This window comes from Physella acuta, unplaced genomic scaffold (genome assembly GCF_028476545.2).
Source record: "Physella acuta isolate Inbredline_101_S28 unplaced genomic scaffold, ASM2847654v3 ptg000116l, whole genome shotgun sequence".
Taxonomy (NCBI): Eukaryota; Metazoa; Mollusca; class Gastropoda; family Physidae; genus Physella; species Physella acuta.
This window is the reverse complement of record NW_026731636.1, coordinates 650,001-673,647: the sequence shown is the minus strand read 5'-3', so window position 1 is coordinate 673,647 and position 23,647 is coordinate 650,001. Positions and strand designations below refer to the sequence as shown.

Below are 23,647 nucleotides of genomic sequence, written 5' to 3'. Positions count from 1 at the left end.
CGGTGGTTACAGACAGAGGATAATGAAATAAGAGCACCGAAAAGGTGGTGGTTAGGGCACAATATTAGAAAGACACTAAAAAACATCACTAAGCAGATGCTGGTGTGACGACTGCCGGGAAGCAGGATGAGGGGTAGCCCATGAAGAAAATCGTTTAAAACAGAGATGGGGAGGCTGTATTCACAGAAATCGATCTTAATAAAAATCAAGTGAGTTGACGAATGGTTGCCTACTTTTACGCACTTAGGAAGACGAAAGGAAAAAAAGAAAATAAAAATAATTTAGAGCAGTGGTTCTTAACCAGGGTCCGATCGTACCCAAAAGGTTTGATGAGTCAGTTTCAGCGACTCGGCGGAGGTCAAGACACAACCCCGACTACTATGATTCAAGATCGGATTTCGACTGTGCGGAAGATAGAACTATCAAGAAAGGTTTCCCTAAATGCGCATTTGAAACTGGTGAAGTTCGGTACCTCCGGAAAGAATAGTGTATTAGAGTTCTAAATTATCAGTTAGGTTGAATCAAATAACAATGCAGTTGCAGTCATCGTGTAGTACCGGATTAACCTCGTTTAGTAGGTTTATTGGCCTTAACTATATGAAAAATGCAGTTAAGGGACTTGTTATGACACAAGCAATAGTAAATGATACATTCTGAACAATATTCTACTTTTCTAGGAAACAATTTTATTAGGTAATTTTAAATATTATTATAGAAAGCTGTGTTATATTTTTCTTAGCTCTTAAATTTTGACCAAAGAGTATCGCCTTCCACCCACCCGCTTCGTTCGTATGCTATTTTACTGATCAGATAGCGATATTTATTACTTTAATGCAGTGGATCCATGCAACATGTAATGAAATCGAGAAAAAAATATGGGGTCTCTCACGTTAAAGTTTAGATAATCGTCAGAATCGTACAAAGAACTAATCACGTCACTACTTTACAAAAACCGGCTAGTAACATCGTTCATTACGCGTTAATACAGTTGGTTTCTATTCTAAGTGTTAAACGATTTATCTACTCACCTTTTAAGTGAAAATCTTTCCCATTTGTCTCATCGGAAAAAAGCTGCCTCCACCACGTTGCTGTTACACAATACACTTTAATACAATTTGACGCTTATCTAAGTGCTATTAACGTTATCACACATTTAGTACACATTCTTGCGATTATTTATGGAAAAAAGCGCCCCCCCCCCCATGTTGGACAGAGTTAGTGCAGCCGGTTTTAACGACACCAACTCTTTTTAAAGTTACACAATACAAGCTTTACTACAGTTGGTTTCTTTTGTACGTGATAAAGGTTATCTACTCACTGATCCAGCAAAAACCTTGCGATTCTAGTGGGCGAAAAGGGGTCGGTATGGACGGTCAACTACAACCACACACATGGCCGACTCCATCCAACAACGAGGCCGTAAAGCCCATTTTTGCTAAATCGAAACGTTTCTAGTTCGAAACCTCGGACAGATAAAGTTCGACAGCTGGGGACAGCAACTCTTCCAGGAGAGACAACTCAAAAATAAAACAACTGCCGCCTTATAGTTTGTTCTTGGTTGTACAAAGGCGAATGAAGCAAATCCAATAAGAAAAGCAGGCTGAAATCAGATTCATCGGCCTCTATGGCGCATAACCAGTTGACACGTATACTTGTGTTGGAGGAAATTAAATGCAATGGCGGGAATAGGGCAGGTGTCGGGGACCAAATATTGGCCTTGAAAATTGTCGCCAAATTGATTTTTATAAAAAAGTATTTTTTTATAATAGTATTTTTTTAATACCATTGCCATAGCTGAGTTCTCTATCCCCTACACTCTATCACGGGCAAAATTATAAAAAAAAAAAAAAAAACAAAGTGCATTGCTCTAATCAGAATTAGTTTACATGTAGTATTTGTTGAATCTAATTCACAAAGCAAGGAAGGTAAGACAATTTTTTTATATTATTTAGAAAATTTTATTCATTAGTAAATGAAAATAATAAACATTATTTTTTATTGATTTAGTATTAATTAAGAGCCAAACGTGATATACCCGGGGGCATTTTTTCTGATTTCGCTACTGGTTCTGGTGGTTAGGTTGGGGGGGGGGGGGGAGGACTCAGAGGGAACACAGCGATAGTTTTTAGATGTCTTCAAAAAATACATAATTAATTATTATATATACAAATGTAGAAATAGAGTCAAATAGTAGCCTACCAGTGGTATTGTGACGATACAATGTTTGTTTTTTTACACAGACAACCGTAAAGGGGGTGGGGGTGGACGGGGGTGTGTGGTTATAAGCCCCCTAACCCCCCCCCCCCCCAACCACCACTCCCGCCAACGCAGTTGTGTGTGTGTGTTCGCATATAAATGTTGCAAACAAAAACTTATTTGATGAAGTTTATATTGAAAACAAAATCGTTACAATTTTAGATTGTATACAATGTTTTGATTTTTAAATTTCTTTTGATATGATAGAAAACATCATTAATCGGTAATATAACAACGATAATCTGTCGGTGGAGCGTTTGAAGAAAAAGACTTTGTACTGCGACAGCTGGTATGTTGCGTACATACATTTTTTTTCTCGTATACAGAGTATAGAGAAAGTATTGTAACCGTGCACAAAAATTACTTGAAATTTTGACAGTTTTCATCGTTTTACATCTCAGTCCTTCATCTTATCTAGAGTATAGAGGACTTATTTTAATCGGGCAAAAATTATAAATTAAAATTTATCAAAATTTTGTTGTTTTATGCGTAATCGAGTCTGAAAAAAATGAGCTTTGTAACTCTGTCCGTATGTCTCTGTATGGGTGTATGAGTGCGTGTGTGTCTGTAAACACGATAGTTTGAGTACCGTTACAGCTAGGATAAAATTTCATATATAAGTATTACATAAAAGTCGTAGATCCGCATCATCTTTTGAGCAATTACAAATAACAGGAAGTTGAACTTTCAACTTTCATTTTTTCAAAAGCTTATTACTTGAGTACTATTTCAGACAGATACATGAAATTTCACACGTCAGTAAAAGATCTAATTCTCTGCCTTATGTCAAATTTTGAGTAACTTCCGTTCACCAAATGTACTAATAATATTACGCTTTATTATACAATATTGTTTTGCGTTCACTTGGTTTGCAATTCATTTTTCTACGAGATTCTATTCTGTTTTAAAACGTTTGAGTAATTAAAAATAAATTAAAATATATGTCTATATCCCGAGTTATCATCCCCCGAAGTGTTATATCAAAATATTCGAGAAAGTTTAGTGTAGTATATATATATATATATATATATATATATATATATATATATATATATATATATATATATATATATATATATATATATATATATATATATATATATATATATATATATATATATATATATATATATAATCTATAAATTTATAGATTTTATATGTATATGGTATATATGTGTGTGTATACCGTAAATCGAGTTGCCTTGCTGCATCTTGAACAATTAAACACTAACACACACACATATTATTTTAAGATAAATTATAATCCTAAAGTAACCTACTTTATTGTTATAAAACAAAGATTTAAATGAAGTATGTAAGGCCTGAAAATGTTCAGAAAAGGAAATTAAAAAGCTAAAACTGTATGTGTTTAGGCTCAGTAACTTTTAAAAACAGTTTTTAACACGCTGTCGACTCTGCCAACCCGCCAGATATAATTTGGCAGATCATATTTGAAATTATTTTACTCCGTAAAAAAGGAAAAAAAAGGCCATTTTAATTTTAAATTAACTTTATCATAATCTAACCAATCCCATTTCTATAAATATATGTGTATATTTCTATAACTATATGTGTGTATAATATATATTATATATAATCTATACAATATATATATATATATATATATATATATATATATATATATATATATATATATATATATATATATATATATATATATATAAGTAAGTATTTAAAATAAATAATTTTTAAATATTTTTATTACCTAACTTCTTTTGAAACAGCAACTTGCTCTATTATTTAACAGTAAAACAATAATAATTTTTAATCCATTGAAGTAAGAGGCTTTGTCTTGCGTCAGCTTTAGGTTGTGTATCCACAAACAACAATAGAAATGGCCACAAACAAACATCTAACTTGGGTTTATTTAGTCAATATGTTAACGATTTTTCATGTGCAGAACATGCGTAGATATCGCGTGGGTTATAATCCTGAGGTTAATACATTTGCGTGGGATGTTACCAGTGGCGTAGCTGGGATTTTCAGGCCCCTATTCAAAAATCATTGGGCCCCTTCGTATTTGTTTCTCCAGTGGGGGGTGGGGGCACTTGAAATTTACGGGGAGGGAGGGGGGCGTACATTTTTAGGCTACTAGAACCGCAAGGTTTACGCTGGATTAGTGAGTAGGTAACCTTTATCACGTACAAAAGAAACCAACTGCAGTAAAGCTTCTATTGTGTAACTTTTAAAAAGATTTGGTGCCTTTAAAACCCGCTGCACTATCTCTGTCCAATATGGTGGGGGGGGGCGCTTTTTTGCCATAAACAATCACAAGAATGTGTACTAAATTTGTAATAACGTTACTAGCACTTAGATAATCGTCCAATTGTATTTAAGTGTATTGTGTAACAGTAACGTAAGAAAAAACGTAGTGAAGGGAGCAGTGGCCTAGCTAGGATTTTCGGGCCTCTATGCAAAAATTATCAGTGGGCCTCTTCGTCGGGAGCTTTTTTTTTCAGTTTTTTTCTTCGGTGGGGGGGGGGCATTTGAAATTTTCAGTGAGGGGGGGGGCATACATGGTTAAAAGTATATGTTTTTATATAAATTCCATTTCGTTAGGGTTCGTCCAAACTACCGGTCAGACGCCCTTGGGCGTGCTGTAGGAAAGCATTGAGTGTGCGTTAATCATTCTCCGTAATAGTGAGGCCTTACTGCCGGGGCGCCGCCATGAATAAAATAAAATGCAATGCTAGAAACCTTTCCCAGAGTTTCTTTCAGGCATGTTTTCAGAAAAATATCTGGCGAAAAAACACTGCCTGGAGTATTCCCAAATTTTCTCAGCAATTGGATGAAAACCAAAAACTTATAGGGTTAGTAGCGCCATATGGGCCATGTTCGACCCCCCCCCCCCCCACACACACACTGAATGCCAATGCCTGTTCAGTAAGAAAGGGTGGGGGGGGGCCTTTTTGGAACTTTAAATTATTTCTACAGCAGAAAAAAAAAAGAATTTCCTTTTTCTTTTTTAAAACTATTTACTTAATACAAATATTAAAATTCGAATATAAAAGTGTTCGTTTTTTTCAAGCGGAAAAAAAGGCCCCTATTTGCCTGAGGCCCCTATGCTTTGCTTAAGCTAGCTTTACGGTAGCTACGCCACTGGATGTTACCCAGACGCCTACACAATGAGCGTGGGTTTAGAAAGAAGGGATAAAACGTGTAGCACGCATTAGTCTCGGGTGTAGTGTTTGGCAGTAGACGTGGACACCAGCTTGCTAGGGTAAGACGTTTACTTCAACTTTATTTGTTATTTTAAAAACTCCGATATTTTTTATTTTTATGTTTGTTATTTAATTATTCACCTTTTAAAGAGCAGGATTTTGAAATATCTCAGTCGTATTTACATTGTATATATCGGTCGTGCTGCTTAAAATATCTATATTATTATTTTTTAATCCTTCATTTAATTCAGCTCAAGTTACAAGCAAATAACTACTCAACATACTAACACCTCCCCACTGCCTGAAAAAAACACAATATACTTTTAAATAAATTATCGTAATCGTGCAAAAAAAAATATCGAGATTTTTGAAAATCTCGAAGTTTTACACCTCCCTGCGTCGGAAAAACATAGTTTTGCAATCTTGTCCGTATGTCTGTGTGTGATTTTGTGTGTGTGTCTATAAACACGATAACTTGAGTACCGTTATAGCTAGGTAGATGAAATTTCATTTATAAGTATGATATAAAATTTGTAGATCAGTATCAACTTTTAGCGATTTCCGATAAGCGGAGGTGGAACTTTTTCTACTTTCAATTTTTCAAAAGCCTATAACTTGAGTACTATTTCAGATAGATAAATGAAATTTCAAATATAAGTAAGTTAAAAATAGAATAGAATCTCGTAGAAAAAAAGATTTGCAAACCAAGTGGATGCAAAACAGTTTGTTTTTCATATAAACGATTAATAACAAGCTTTTATGTAATAATGCACTAAAAAGTAGAAAATAAATTAAAAACTACTTTTTTAAATTGCTATAAAGAAAAGCGTGAGTCACTTTAGTATCTATTGGACACCTTTACTGATATTTAGTAAGTAAGAGACCCACGCTTTTTCTTTATAGTAATTTAAATAGTAGTGTTTAATTTATTTTCTAACTTTAGTGCATTATTACATAAAAACTTGTTATAAAAACTTTTTTATGAATTTTTTTGGTATTTTACATGTTTTTTATATTAGAGAAGCATGACTAAAAACCTTTGCACACACATTGAACGTGATGCCGCGTTTATAATAGCGCGGAATAGGTGGGTAATATTGTCTACTAATTCGGACATGATTTTTGTTAATTCATAAAAAAATAACTAGGCAACCAATTTGTCATACTTAATTGTCTTCATGTCTTAACCCAAGTACCAACATAGTGCGGAATATTGTTAGTACTTTATAATTTAAATTACTACTGCCAGAACGGAAATTACTCTAACTTTGATAGAAGCTAGGAAGCAATAAACTGGGAGTGATCTCCCCTAAACTTTCTCGAATATTCTAAAATAAAACTACAAGGGATGGCAACTCAGGACATAGACAATATACACATATACACATACACATACACTTACACTTAGACATAGACAGAGACATAGACATAGACATACACATACACATACACATACACATACACATACACATACGCATACGCATACGCATACGCATACGCATACGCATACGCATACGCATACGCATACGCATACGCATACGCATACGCATACGCATACGCATACGCATACGCATACGCATACGCATACGCATACGCATACGCATACGCATACGCATACGCATACGCATACGCATACGCATACGCATACGCATACGCATACGCATACACATACGCATACACATACGCATACGCATACACATACACATACACATACACATACACATACACATACACATACACATACATCGCTGAACATATCTTTAGTCTATACATTTATAACTTCACCATATTTTTTTCAACTAGTTCTTATCTTTAAGTTCTCCATATATCGCTGAACATACTAATCACATCGATTAAAAATCAACTTTCGGACAGGGATTGAGAGAGAGGGAGAGAGAGAGAGAGAGAGAGATAGAGAGAGAGAGAGGGTGTTCACATGGGCTTTTATATATTAGGATGCATAGTGCTAGTCTTTTTTATTGATCCCAATAATCTGTAACTGCTGGCTGTTGATAACTCCCCTCAACGCTACTGACACTTGAGCCATCGCCATTGCTGGTCGTACAGTAGCGCACGCAACAATGGGGGGGGGGGCACGGTTAAAGGACGAACCCGTATAATGAGATAGGACTTGGACGGGTGCAGGTGATCGAAGAGAGGCTGTGGCGGTCAGCCTGGGCTGTAATTCATGTCGGGGAAATACCTGGCCGGAGATGACCGTTAAGCAGATTTAACACCCGGTGGGCGGAGTTTCTTACTTGACTATTTTAGGAAGGGTTTGAGACGACAATCAGAGAGATCAATAGCTGGACTAGGTAGTCGGTGCGGGGCGTCTCTGTAAGCTGGTGGCAGGCAACGGGATGTCTGTAGACTTAGATTAGATTTGACTGTTAGGGACAAGTAGTGTCGTCAGACTAGGGACTTTACTTTCTAGTTGTAAATAACAGTATTTTCCTGATTTTTTTCCATTTGGTGGCGGGTTAGCGTTAATTGTTGTATTCTTATTCTTGTATTGTTATGGACCGCTCTCCGACTGCCGCGGAGGGAGCGGACACCCCAGGTTCGTTTGGTATGGTACCGATAGAAGTCACTCTAATGGAATCCCAACAACTTGCCGTGAGCTCGTTAATGCTGTCTAGGGGTAAAACACGACAAATCGAAGAGACTCAACATGACTTAAACTATCAATACCTTTTTAATAAATGTACAAGATTATGACACTAGTTAAGTTCAAAATGTACAGACTCTAAGAGTACAATAAATAAACTCAAAAACTCCAACTTACAGTTTGAGAAAATCACAATATATCACAGCTGTGGCTTAGTATATTATACACCAATACAGATCAATACTTCACACAACTGAATGGCATCATAATTACCACAAAAAACCAAGAAGAGACGTATTGCCTCTACAACAATAGAAATCCACATAAAGGTCAAACTATCACCGAAGTAATCAAAAAGGTGCAATAATACACCAGAACAAAATAGTTGAAATACTACAACTTGCCACACAATACCTTATACAAAGGTGATAAAACATTTCACATAATTACAATACTGAAAAGGTGGCGCACATAACCACCGGCACAACTCTCCTGGTCCAAAGGTCAATCTGGCTGCCTTTGGACATGAAAAAACCCGAGATTAAATACAACTCAGATTAAGGGGAGATAACTCAAAAGTCTTACGACTATTGGTTGAGGATCTGTCAAGGATCCTCACGGTCGCAAGCCCATTGGTTGAGGATCTGCCAGGGATTAAAAATACAATCACCTGATGTGACAGAGTTCAGTTGACCGATTCGTACCAGTGAACTGACAATTCTCCCAAGGACAAATACATAACTCAGGAGACTAAATATAAATAAAGCAAAAAGACCTTAGTAGGTCACAGTATTAAATAGCAGAAATAGTTACTAATTTTGTTAATTTATTAGAAGTTTTTGTTCTTGTTTATGATTTACCGCCTATATAAAAATGTTTAGAGAAGGGGGTGGGGGTTCGCCGCTCACCCTTACCCGAAAACCTGAATACGCCTGTCGTATTTGAACTCCCTTTTTCAAACCATGATTAACGTACAGTTTAAGTTTTACTTCAACTCATCCCCCCTTCCCAATGTCACTCACTTCAAAAATTAAGAACGAATTAATATTTAACATCACATTACATTAATGAACATAAAATGTCTAAAAGTACTTTGCGTCATTTTTAGCAGTACCAGATCGCATCAACCTGCGACGGTTAAGATAGTTTAAATAATTTTAGAAAAAACTGCTGTATTCTTGTCAAAAGCTAGTGAAGTTTTATTTGCAGATTTGCAAACTAAAAATGACGAGGATGTGGATTGCACAATTATCTCAACTAGTGGTGTCAGTTTCGGTGCTTTTCATCATCAACTCTTCTGGGGCAGTAGGTGAGTTCGCTTCTCTATAGATATGTTGTAAAATGTAATGGAACAATAAAACAACTATTAAAATGTTAAAAATATTGAGCCTTTAAATGCGCACAAAAACTATGTAGAAAACGAAAAATTATCAGCTGCTGGTTAGGGAACTTGACGGTGTTAAAGGCGCTTACAATTTTGCAGGGGAGTACACCACGGGGCGAATTGCTGATCGGCAACAAAGTTAACGCTAGTGACAAGCGCTTCATATGAGCAATATATATGAAGACCTTAGTGCTAAAAGTACTAACGTCACAAAAACAGCATTTTGAGATAAATGAGTTCAAAATTAAATTTACTGTAAAACATAACGGTTTATATTATAGGTTTATTCGAAAGAGCAACTTATTTTTTTCCATTATTGCTATTTGTATATAAGATAAAGTTAAATTACAAGAGTAACGAAAATTGCTTGGTTTTGATTTTCACACTAGGCTCTTCATATATAAACTTCTGATAACTCCTGAGTTCATAGGACGACACCCCTGGGTAATAAAAAAGCAGTGTTCCGATCGGGAACCTTGCAAGGCCGATAAAAGCGAACCATTTTCTTATATAAATTGTTATGAAAAACAGAGACGAATTTTTTAAAAAGTTGTTACAGTATTTAGGCTCCGTAAAGCCGGCTAAAAAAACATTAACCTCGGTAATTCACTCGGCGATATAGGATAACTGTCGGTCAGATTCTACGCACTCGCAGAGGTAAAACCCGACCGTTCTAAAAAAAAAATTAAATGTTTTTTTTTCTTGGGGTAAACAGCAATAGACTGTTATAAGTAGTAGTATTTGCTTTTTGAACATTGTAATTTTTGGAAAAAATCTGAGCATTAGTGATTTTATTTTCTTACTATGTGTAAGATAAGTAATTTTTTAATGTGATGAAACACCGTTACTTTCCTTTAAAAAAACTTTTAAAAAAATAACTTTTTAGAGGCCGTTCCGAAATGTCCTCTATTTTTAATTCTATCTATCGGCTTACGGACAAGCTGGGTGTATTAGAGTAGTTCACTGAATTGAATCAAGTGCGTCCGCCTGCGCCCCTAAGGGTTAGATGTGGAGCCCTGGGCTATCATATATGCGCTATGGTGCATACACTCATTTTAAACAGTGCGATAGACTATGGATATAAAGGTTACTATTGTAAGTTTCCTTTCAAACCTGAATGTGAAAAGTGAAGTAGAATTCACCTGTTTCTGTAACCTCGGCATATGAAGAGATAGAGTGGTCAGCCCTATGCCCAGCCGCCTTTACTTTCCCTAACGTGAGTTAGGTACCCATCAGAGATGTGTGGACTCAGGGACGGTCTACTGACTTGACATAAATCAAATCCTAGGCGTCCCCTAGCGCCCCGACAGGGGGCTATTTGGCGCAACAGGGTTTTTTCCGTGAGTTCTAGGACGCCTACGTTCAGTTTAGTGAGTTCAATAGACTATGGGAAAGCTGGGGTATTATAGTCGTTTACTAAGTTAAATCCGGCAGCTCCGCCAGCGCCCCGGCAGGATGTAATTTGGCGCCCTTGCTATAACAAGACCATTATGCTTTTATGTTTGCATTTCAATTTGTGTTTGTGTTCTGCGTTATTGTTTCCTTTTTGTTTTATGTTTGTTTTTGAGTTTGTATTTGAGTTTATGCGTTGCTTGTGTTTATGTTTGCGTTTGTTTTTCCTTTATTTTTGTATTTGGGTTTGTGTTATTATTAGTGTTTGTTTTTGTTTTTGTTTGCGTTTGTGTTTGCTTTTGTGTTTGTGTTTTGGTTGGTTTTGGATAGTTTAAAATTCAAAGTTAGAGTTGGGTTTAAGGTTATGTGTTCTTTTGTCAAACGTCCATGCTGGTTAATAAACACACGTTTTGGTCCTTTCAGAAATGATTTTCACAGAGGGCAGTGCAGGGTCTAGTCGAGACGGCTAGTGTTAATATAAAATGAAAAAAATGCTGCTTGAACTTGTACTGTACAACTTGTCACATATCATCTAATCAACAATTTATTAAATACTAAAATTATCAGATTTAACATAAAGTAAAATTAAATGTTATGTATTAAGTAGTTATAAACAAAACTTTTTCTACGGAATTAAAGTAGGCCAACATGTCAGAAAAAGTAGATCAATTGTATTATAATTTTAATTATTTATTAGTCCTTACAAGCAGATTACTACATGGCTGCTTATGTAGAAGTTAAGATTTTGTTCATATTTTTTTTTCGCAAACCTAAGCGAAGCTTTGCAAAATGCCTAGTAAGAAAAATAAAACAAACCTACTTTGTTTAGTAAAGGCATCGGTGTCTTGTGTATATAGGATTACACAAGCATTTTGTATGGTAATGCTTTATATATGTGTCTGCTGTTCGGCTGAATATGGTTGGGGTATTTGATTGTTAGTGCTTTTTGCTAGAGAGGTCGTTGACGGGAGAGGTGTGTTAGGGTTTGCAGTTGCAACAGTATATCTAATTATCCAAAACAATCGCATCTTCGGTAGTCTGCATTAAAAAAAGCAATACATAATTGCCTACAATACACATTATTATTTAGTTATTTTGATAGACGCTGCATTGCTTTCAAAGAAAGAAAACTAATTAATCCAAAGTTTAATTTATTCAGCAACCAACTTTATATTTACAGGTTCAGATCTGTGGGACGGCGGTAAAGTAGTGGATGGAAAATGTTTTCTGTTGGTCAGAGAGCCAGCTACATGGAACGGTGCCTTGGTAAGTTAACGTTGTTAAAATTAAGTGCCTTTTAATGCAGCTCGTTCCTATGCATACACAATAGTTAGCTAAATCTATCTGTTTTATAACTAACTAAATTAATATCACATTAAATAAGCCATATTGATCATTTCTCTAAGTATTTACAATAAATTCTGACTCTACACATTTATGTCGCGAATATTTTTATAGCATAACGGATAAAGAGTAACTTCGCTCCCTAAACTTTCTCGTATATTTGTGTATATAAGCAATATTGTAAATGGCACTTGCAGTGGAATCGAGCAAAAGAGAAATAGAAGTGATAGGCCAAGAGTTCTGAGAATTTGTTTTTTTATAATATGCTTTCAAATGACCAAATTCCTCTGTTATTGGGAAACAAAAAATATAGTAAGATTCCAATTCCGTTAACTGGTAATCGCACTGGCACTTGTGAATAAAAATATCCATCACTTAATTCAAACGATACACACCGTATAATGTTCACCTGGAAATAAAGTTATTTACCAGAAAAAAAAAAGTTAGAAACCTACCATCAGATATCACAATTGTATTTAAAATTATGTCCGCCTAACTAAAACAATACTTTAGTGAATGTATTCACACCCACAATGATAGAGATTCATTCAGGCAAGATTGCAAACATGGCTTGACTTATTTTTTATTTCAGTGAGTACGCAAACAAGATAAAATGAGTATCGTTTCATTTAAATTCAGGAGCGTTGATTTATAAGTTCTGGATACTATCCACTGATTTCTTTCAGCTTTTGAGAGATTTCCATTAACCGCAAGTTAAAAAAAGACATTTTGAATATAATTCAAACCTAATTGTCAAAAAGCAGCACATTTTTTTTCTCAAAAAAACAGCGGATTTTTTTATCCAAAATGTTTTTTTGTAGTCAGATTTAACTGACAAATTTTAGAGAACTCAACCTTGCTTTATGTTGTTACTTTTGTCTTTTCAATATAGATTTGTACAAAGTACACGTTAACTATTCTACAATAAAATTCTTATTCTAACAGTCAGCATGTCAATACATGGGGGGTACTCTTGCAACGATTACATCATTAACACAGTTGGCGGCGCTAAGAGCAGCGCTTAATATTTATGGTATGTTTAAGCTTTTTCTTTAAAACCATCTATGTAACCTTTCGCTGTGATTACAAAAAATGCCCTGAAAATGATGCCTTCAAATTATATATATACATATATATATATATATATATATATATATATATATATATATATATATATATATATATATATATATATATTTCACTTAATATAATCCAGCATATAATTACAAACAAGCCATCAACATATGAAACAAATAAAAATTGATAAATGCTAAAGTAAGTAAATGCTTTCACTAAAAATGAACTTATTAATGTCTTGACTAAAGACAGCGAATTCTGGATTGGTGCAAATGATCTAACGACTGAGGGAACCTTTGTTTGGACTGAAGATCTGAGCTCGGCTAGTGTGATATATAGTTGGTGGACATCTGATGCTCCGTTCACAGGGCAGGGAAACATATGGTCCTGCGTCATTATGAAAATGAGTGACCAGGTGTACGACCAACTATGCAATAGTTACAAAACGTTCTACGTGTGCATGGAACCAAGTATGTTAAATCTCTTTTTTAATTTTTATTCATTTGGCTATGTCACATTTTATTTCATATTAAGTTCCCCAAACAGTTAGGTTGAAATTTGTGGAATTTGTTGTACCTTGAGGCAAATACCTAGGCAAGCACAAAATGCAATGCAATTTGCTAATAACTGTGTTAATGCGCCAATCAGTAACATTAGTATTTAATTGGTTTAACTGTGTTTCAACGTGACAGTAACAACTATAGTTTAAATACACAAAACACACTCTCTCTTTCAACCATAAAGACACTAACAACCGGTAATTTTTAAGAATGTAGTAAATATTTAAATAAACTAAAATATGGTCGTTGAATTGGTAAATGTCTTTCGATAATACGTAACACAGATGTCATTCACATTTAAAATATTTTCGCTTTCTAAAACTCTATTAACTTACATATTGTTAGATTCACGTACTACAAAATGTATTGCTCCAACAACAACAGAGGATGTTACTACGGCAACAACTGGTTGGTTTCTTAAATTTACAATAACTAATTATCTTTCCAATGCAATGTTTATTTATAAAATCAAAAATACTTGTATTGTGGAAATGTTATAGAAATAGATTTAGAGCTGGGAAAAAACGTATACTTTTATTTTGTAAATTTACTCTCATATATCTTGCATCTTTACAATTAGATTACAAACGTGCATGGACTCCTTTAAACTTATCCAGAGACTAACGCACAGCCTAATGAGCAATTGATTACACATTTCCTAGGCTGTATATTTAAAATGCATTATTGAACGCACTTTTACCCGTTTTTCCCTTATTTAGAAACAGATTAGTTTTTAGCTGTTTTTATTTTTTAATATTTGTTCCTATTCTATGTGTTTCATTTGATAGAGAACATTTTAACACTCAAGTGACATAACGCAACGGATATGAAAAATGTCGAAAATGAAAAAAAAAACTTAGAAGTAAATGTTATTGTATAAATGTGTGAACTAGTCTAGTTATCAACTTCAAATTAACATTACATCTTTTTCTTTCAGGAACTACAACACTCTCTGCTACTACTACGTCATTTGAAACTACTATGGGTATGTTTTTAAAACTTGGGCAGTGAATAATTGTTTAGGACGGCAGGATGTATCTTTCTAGATGAAATTATAAACGTTTAAATGCTTACAGCATTTGAAAAATATTCTTGTTTCAGAAACCACAGAACACCTTCCTACTACGATGACGACTGGAACCACAAAAACTACAAGTACGTTCATACTTTACCGTATACATGGACGTATTGTAATCGTGCACAAAAATCACGTGAAATTTTGAGTCTTCGCAGTTTTACACCTTAGTACTGCATCATATACGGAGTAAAAGGGACTTAATGCAATTGGGTAGAAATTATAAATCCAGATTTAACAAAATTTTGGCGTTTTACGCATAATCAAGTCGGAAAAACTGGGTTTTGCAATTCTGTCTATGTATGTTTACGTATGTGTTTATGTCTGTGAACACCATTACTTGAGTACCGTTACAGAGAGGTTGATAAATTTTATACATAAGTATTACATCAAATTTAGAGTTTTGTATCAACTTTTCAGCGATTTCAGATAAATGAAAGTGCGACTCATTCTATTATTAGTTTTTAAAAGCCTATAACTTTAGTTATGATTCAAATAGATAAACGATATTTTACATATAAGTAAAAGATCTAATTTTCTGCAATCTGTCGAATTTTTTGTAATGTCTTTGACCGGAATTGGTAAATTACTCTATTTTCGATTTCTGAAAAAACACACATGAATTTAGAAAGTACTAACAATATTTCTCACTTTTTTGCACAAACACTTTGCTGTTTACTTGGTGCGCAATTCTTGTTTTTACGGGATTCTATTCTATTTTTAAAAGTTTAAGTAATTAAAAATAGATTTTAAATCATGTCTTTATCCGGAGTTGCTATCCCCCGTAGTGTTAATTAAGAATATTTGAGAAAGTTTAGGGGAGACCACAGCCGGTTTGTTTCAAATCCATCTTAGTGATCATTTATTTAAAATGTTATATCTTGCTATTGAATTGTTGCACACATTTTATTCTTAAATTTTTTTTATTTTTTAGGGCGAAAATGCCATAGAGGCTAAAAACAGGAAGTTTTAACAGTCGTAAGTTCCTTTGTATTTATTTACTTAGTGACTTTTAAAACATGCTCCCATTTAAGACTATAAGAGGTCTATTTTAAAACGACGTCACACACCTTGGGTAGAAGGAATTTAAACTTGTGTGACCATGTTTGTTGAGGAGGGATGGGGTGATGGATTTAAAAAAAAAATGTGACTGTATAGACAACGTTGGCATTGTAATGTTTCAAACTGAATTTTTTTTTATACATTTGAATTAATTTTAATTGTTCTTATGTATGCAACTAGTAGCATCGTTTAAATGTAAACCTTGAGATTATGCTTATGCTGTTGTGTAGCTATTAGACAGACGAAAAAAATATTCAAATTTTTAATTGCAATAGAATATACATTTAATTTTAAGTAAATCAAATTTCATTTTTGTTTCATATAGTTTGGTTCTTCATTTTATTACAGATAGCCTGACCTGTTATCAATCCTTGGAACGCAGTATTTGTTAAAATAATCTACAAAATTCGCTAAATAATTTTAGAATTTGGAACTAAATTATGCATTAAATTTCAAAAGAAACAAAGTATTAATTTATAAAAGATAAAGTTTAAAACTTCTTTGAAAATTATTATATTCTAATAAAAAATTGAACTGCACTATTAACTAGAGTTTTTTTATTATTTTTTTAATTGTTTAAAAATTGCTTCCAAACATATAAGACTAAATAAAGAACCACAAGAAAGCAACGTAAATAACCATACAAACTTTGCGACCAATAGAGTACATTAACGCAAAATCACCATTTAACTTGACATTGGTATATGCACGTATTATTATTTCGGTACAGCTCATGGTTGCTAAACCGAAAAGTCTCGAGTTCGAACCATTGGGCAGATGACACCGTTTATTCGATAGCCATTAGACGTTGGGGATTTGATTATAACACAACCTGGAAGGTTTCTGCAAAAAAAAATTTTTAATTTGGATAGTTTTTGACATGATTATTTGAAACTCATAAGTTAACATCTCCAAATCGGGGTTAAAAATCTAGATGTATCCCAAACAAAAAAAGTAGATGTATTGTAAGATATCAGGCACATAAATTAATACAGCTTAGGTTGTAGTTAAAGCTAAGTAGACGTGGTGTATTTTGAAACATAGGCTGTTGTATAGTCTGGTAGACGCGTTGTAAGAAATCAGGTAGATGAATTTAGCTTCACCTTAGTACAGTGTAGACACATTGCAATCACATCTTGTGGTTCGGACCTAAAATAGACTTTCATAACAAACACAATTGAAATATTGACGCATTTGTATTCTAACTATGGCCAGATATGTCACAGTATCCTGTTGTTGTTTAAGGCACTATAGACTGTTACATTGTAGGAAATCTATTAATTAGTGGTAACAGACACATACATTCTTCAGCTGAATCGCTTTTTTTAAAAAATATAAAACTAGCAGCACGTACTTGGCGCGTCTCTGAACGTGTCAAATATATAGTGTCTTGAGTTTTAAGTTTTAACAATACCAGGTTAACGTGTTTACTCAACAGAAGGGGTGGGTAATTATCGTGGGTGTAATTCAGCTGAGAGGGACGGGTTTTACGAGTGTGATAATAGCCGGAGGTTAATAGAACCATGTACTAGGCACTTATATAGTCTCTTTTTTTATGTTAACGTAGTGCAATGTATATGCTTGTCTATGGACAACGGGTAGGATTGGGTAGTACGGCCTGGCCTTGCGTTAATTATAATTAACTAACAAGCTGATTTTATGAAAAGCGGGTCGGAATTTTAATACTCTTCAGGGTGAAGAGTGGTATATTCGATAAGAACATTGTCGGTTCTAAGCTTTGTACCCATCGACAAACTAATCCTCGCGACATCGTTTAATGCCGTTTACCTGACCGTAAAGCAGGGTAAACTACAATCCATTGGGGAAACACTCATGACACCAGCTGTGTTGATGATGGGGTATATCATTCAGGAAAAGTGGCTGAAATTATATTATACAAAATTCCTCCTCAAAAGACATCAGCAAGAGACTAGAGAACACGAGCAAAGACGTCCTGGCTTAACTAGTCGCAGATCTAATTTCATTATAATTCTATTTAAAAAATCATTCTATTTAAATTTCTGAAACACAATTTTTACACAAACCTCGAGTAATGCTAAACATAGTTCTACACACCTTGAGCTGTGCTAAACATAGATCTACACACCTCGAGTAGTGATAAACATAGTTCTACACACCTTGAGCTGTGCTTTACACAGATCGACACAGCTTGTTTAGGTAATTAGGTAAGACCTTATCGATGCTAAATTTAGATGTTGCCTTAGGTTTAGTGATGAGATAAAAATGCAAATTGCAGCTCGATATATATACACACACATACACACGTTGTATCACAGTGGAATGCGGTATTTAAAGATGCGTACTTGACATCCAATAATGAACAGTGCCATGCCAAAGAAAATCGAAGCAATTCTAACAATATACCTGACGAACCAGGTACACAATTTTACTATGCATATTCCTTTCCATACCGCTCACACCTAGAGAACAAAACGTGTTTAAGTTTTGTTTAAAATTTCAGTTGTAAACATTAAAATGCATTCTTTTGTTTCAAAGAAACCAAACGATATAGGCCAGGGGTCGGCAACCTTTTGAGACGGAAGACCCAAATGTTACAATTTTCAAAATTTCCCAGTTTTTAAAGAGCCACATGTTTTTACAATATTTTATTATTTGATTAGGACTAGGTAAATAAATGTGATTTGTTATTTAAAATAAATAGTTTTGAATATGAAATAATATTTATTCATATAAAAACATAGCCTACACATAATTCTCAAGAATAATAAACTTAGTTATCAAATAATATAACTATAGGACTATCCCAATCCACTTTAGAAGTTGTTAACTTTTTTATCTCTCTTAACGGATATCACCGGCTCAAAAAGTGTCTGCCATTAGCCAGGCAAGCCTCAACACGACAAACTCCGACTAACTGGCTTGGGTAACGGTTTCGTAATAGTGTATCTGTCGCTTCTGTCCTTTTGGCTATCACCAGGCGTAACTTCCCCCCCACTGAACACAGGGTAAACTCCTACCCCAAAGTCCAGTACCCGGTTCATCAATAGGAAGCTAATAGCTAAAAAAAACTACGTCACTCATGTCAAATTAATGATTACTGACACATATGGAAATGCATTCTAAATAAAAATAACAATCCCATTTAAAAACATTCGAAAAAGTCGGCACTTGGGCAGTGGCAAGCATGGGATTGTTGCCACAGGGCTGTCCGTATACTTTCTACTGCACGTATTTTCAATGTTCTCTGATAATTGTTTTAATTCTGTTTAAAGTTGTTTTTCTTTACATTATGATATTTAATATGAGTTTTGAAAATGAAATAATATAACTATTAACATTTGTGCAAGGAGCATGAGAGCCGCATCTTGACAGCAAAAAAGCCGCATGTGGCTCGCGAGCCGCAGGTTGCCGAGCCCTGGTATAGGCACTTGAAACCGCGTACAATAACTTGTCTCCTTGTAGGCTACCCAGCTTGGCACTATTGTATTAATAGCCACTTGAAAACTAATTTTCTGTGAGGTTTAAACGACACGATTTGACGCGTTCATTGGTGCAACTATTTTGGTTTTTGTTTTTATTTATATTTGCTATAACGTTGACAAAACAAATTACGGCTCTGAAATTATTTAAGAAGAAAGACAATCATGAAATTGTCTTGTATTTTCATTGTTACTTTCCTTTGACCATGACACTTTGTTTTTGCAGAATTTATACGCGTAAACTAAAGGCCATAGCACCAATACCACATGACCAAAATTTAAAAAAAACATTTATTCAGTTAACAAGATGATATATAATGTAACAAATTGTATACAATGAATGTCACTTTAATACAAAGGAGGTTATTATGTTCTTTTGTTGAGTATAGAAAGATGTAGAAAGGTGTAACAAGTTTTTAAAATGCACTCTGTTATATTGCTCGGTCAACATAGCGTTTTCAAATTGATACGACATTTGGGAGCCAGACGTTTTTCCGAAAGATATTTACCCAAATTCCGTTTGCCAGAAGGCCGATTGCCCGAAAAAAAAATTGTTTCTGAACTCAAGTCTAAATCTACAAGCAGCTCTAATACATACGTAGTTAAAAGTTCCATATAGAAACCATTTTAGGAGGAAAAAAATTAAATTACAATTCATTCTGAATTTGATTATGTTTATAACTTCAGGGATTTTAAAATTCTTTGTTTTGTATAAATGTAGTCGGACATCATTTTTCAGATATTCATGAAACAGCTGTTTCATTATTCTCAACAATAACTTGTTTAAAGATTCAACTGATGTTCTTTAACATTTAAATACATGAATTATAAACAGCTTCTAGCTACCCAGCGGTGTAGGTGAAATTTAGTAGCAGCCACATAAAATGGTTTTACTTAGAGAGAAGAATTAAAAAAAAACTACATAAGAATTTCGTACCTCAAAAAGATACTTTGGTATATATATATATATATATATATATATATATATATATATATATATATATATATATATATATATATATATATATATATATATATATATGGTGACCAGAACGAAGCGCAACGGAAAAAAGCGCAAAACAAAAAACACAACGGAAAAAAGCGCAAACGGAATAAAGCGCAAACAGAAACAAGCGCACACAAAAAGCGCTTTTTTCTGTTTGCGCTTTTTTCCGTTTGCGCTTATTTCTGTGTGCGCTTTTTTTGTTTTGCGCTTTTTTCCTTTTGCGCTTTTTCTATTTGCGCTTTTTTCTGTGTGCGCTTTTTTCCGTTGCGCTTTTGTTTTGCGCTTTTTTCCGTTGCCCTTCATTCTATGAACCAATTTTTATGGTGGGTTATAACATGTTTGGCGTACATGTTAAACGACATGTTTAGTTGTCTTAAATAAATGCTTTTATGATTAATTTTTCAACCGACAAGTCTCTCTCAACACACCAGCCTCTCTCAACAGACCAGCCTCTCTCAACATATCAGCGTCTCTCTCAAAAGACTAGCCTCTCTCGACATACCAGCCTCTCTCAACAGAATAGCATCTCTCAACATAATAGCTTCTCTCAACAGACCAGCCTCTCTCAACAGACCAGCCTCTCTCAACAGACTAGTCTTACCATACAAGACATCATCATCTCTTTAAAAATATATGCAATTACAAAAGAAATTAAACATTAATTATTCTCAATTTAATACGTTCACTATTAACTATTGATAGGAACAGGAATAAAAGAAAGATAATCATAAAATTCGTTCCTTTTAAAATATTTTTATAATTGCTTCCCTTTCCCTTCAATTCTCAAGTTATGAAATAAAGAACTTGCACTTGCTATCAGACTTGTCTGGAATATATTGACTTTACAGCATGTAATAAATTTGATCAATATCACATGCATCAGAATAACTCTAAATCATACTCTTTAGATAAAAACAATGCCCCTATAATCTTTAATTTTTTTGTGAGCTCATTATAAACCATAGGTTTTGTGTATGAATGATTGTTTTTAATGTTTCAAATATTTATCAAGTTTTGACATAAAATCAAAGGAAGTTACGGTATCTTAAAAATGTGAAGGTCACTTTAGCTGATGAAATAGATTTTCCGTTTGCGCTTTTTTTCCTGTGCGCTTTTTTTCTATTTGCGCTTATTTCTGTTTGCGCTTTTTTCCGTTGCTCTTTTTTTGCGCTTTTTTTCCGTTGCCCTTCATTCTATGAACCAATTTTTATGGTAGGTTACAACAAGTTTGGCGTACAAATTCATCGACATGGTTAGTTGTCTTAAGTAAATGCTTTTATGATTAATTTTTCAACAGATAAAAGTCTCTCTCAACACATCAGATTCTCTCAACAGATCAGCTTCTTTCAATAGACCAGCCTCTCTCAAAAGACCAGCCTCTCTCAACAGACCAGCCTTTCACGACATACCAGCCTCTCTCAACAGACCAGCCTCTCTCAACAGACCAGCCTCTCTTAACATAATAGCCTCTCTCAACAGACCACTCTCTCTTAAGACACTAGTCCTATCACACAACAGACCAGCTTCTCTCAACAGACCAGCCTCTCTCAACTCACTAGTCTTACTATACAAGACATCAGCATCTCTTTAAAAATATATGCGATTACAAAAGAAATTAAACATTAATTATTCTTAATTTATGACGTTCACTATTAACTATTGATAGAAACAGGAATAAAAGAAAGATAATCATAAAATTCTTTTTTTTAAATATTTTTATAATTGCTTCCCGTTCATTTCAGTTCTCAAGTTATGAAATAAAGAACTTGCACTTGCTATCAGACTAAATGTCTGGAATATATTGGCTTTACAGCATGTAATAAATTTGATTAATATTACAGGCATCAAAATAACTCTAAATCATACTCTTTAGATAAAAACAATGCCCCTATAATCTTTAATTTTTTTGTGAGCTCATTATAAACCATAGGTTTTGTGTATGAATGATTGTTTTTAATGTTTCAAATATTTATCAAGTTTTGACATAAAATCCAAGGAAGCTACGGTATCTTAAAAATGTGAAGGTCACTTTAGCTGATGAAATAGATTTAATCTGTTTCTTGGACCATGACAATGTCATAAAGCCATATGTTTAAAAAATATGCCGTCATGGCCGCGTTTGAATTTCCCGATTTTATACAGGAACCCTTCAGAGCTGAATTGACTCAGGAACGAGAGATTTACATTTTAACATGCGTGTGTTCTATCACCAGCTAATGAAAGTATTAAGAAGAAATAAGAATAAAGAAAATGTTTACACGAGTGTCAGTCTATCAGAGTGACAAACTCCGATCTCACTTAACATTTCTATTGGAGTAGGACAACACAAGATGTAGATCTTAACGTTTGTGTTTGGTATCAGTTAAGTTTATTTGAACTTCAACTTCATTGAAATAAAACATTACTAGATAGTTATTTATACTTATATCGGCTACATGGCACCTTCCGATTTACATTGGATTCGGAACGTTATAAAACCACCGACATCATGACGGAAATATCGAGATCAGTAACAAAATTTGTCAGACAATAATTTGACATTTATTAATTACACAACATTTTAATTAGTCTAAGAAAATGTAAGCAACAAGAAAACAAAGTATTTTCACCTTGAGCATTTATGTTCTAGTGGATAATTATTTTTGGGTAAGCTATCGTAGGTAAGTAAAATCGCCCGCGATTTAAGGTGACTGCTTAAATTTAATAATTTATTTCACATTTATAGGAGGATTTTATTTTTGAAATTTACAAAAATGTTTCAAAGTTTCATTTATGTTCCTGTTTTTAAAAAAAATGAATTAAAACTTTTGAGTAATAAATGAAGACTAGCGATGTTCCGTTAACCGTAAGTAGTAATTTACGCTCATTCCGATTTACAAAAAAAACGCATATGAATTTATAAAGTATTAATAATATTCAACTCTATTATACACCCATTGTTTGTCGTTCACTTGGTGCGAAATTCCTTTTTCTTCTAGAATCTATTCTATGTTTAGAAGTGTAAGTAATTAAAACTAATGTCTTTATCCCGAGTTGCCATCCCCCGTAGTGTTATATAAGAATATTTGAAAAAGTTTAGGGGAGATCACTCCCGGTTAATTAAAATGATGGATTTCATCAACACGATGGTTAACTGCTAGCTAGATCGTTACATATTTAAACCAGAGGGAACGTCGCCCAACCAGAAGTTTCGACACCTTGAGTGTCAATACATTAACTTCACCACTCCGACATTATATC

General features: G+C 34.0%; 3 protein-coding genes across 3 annotated transcripts in view; 1 reads left to right on the top strand and 2 right to left on the bottom strand.

Moving 5' to 3' along the window:
* LOC131934719 (CD40 ligand-like) overlaps positions 1–23,647 on the bottom strand; it is a 315,715-nt gene that overhangs the window by 142,879 nt on the left and 149,189 nt on the right. The window lies entirely within an intron of this gene.
* The window catches only part of LOC131934717 (uncharacterized), a 307,927-nt gene that overhangs the window by 142,251 nt on the left and 142,029 nt on the right, over positions 1–23,647 (bottom strand). The window lies entirely within an intron of this gene.
* On the top strand, positions 5,447–16,473 carry LOC131934720 (lectin BRA-3-like). Its single transcript, XM_059290835.1, has 10 exons — positions 5,447–5,497; positions 9,256–9,355; positions 12,003–12,088; positions 13,112–13,199; positions 13,492–13,713; positions 14,149–14,211; positions 14,741–14,788; positions 14,905–14,958; positions 15,813–15,856; positions 16,289–16,473. The coding sequence occupies exons 2-9, from the start codon at positions 9,271–9,273 to the stop codon at positions 15,833–15,835; spliced, it is 669 nt and encodes a 222-aa protein (XP_059146818.1). The 5' UTR covers positions 5,447–5,497; positions 9,256–9,270; the 3' UTR covers positions 15,836–15,856; positions 16,289–16,473.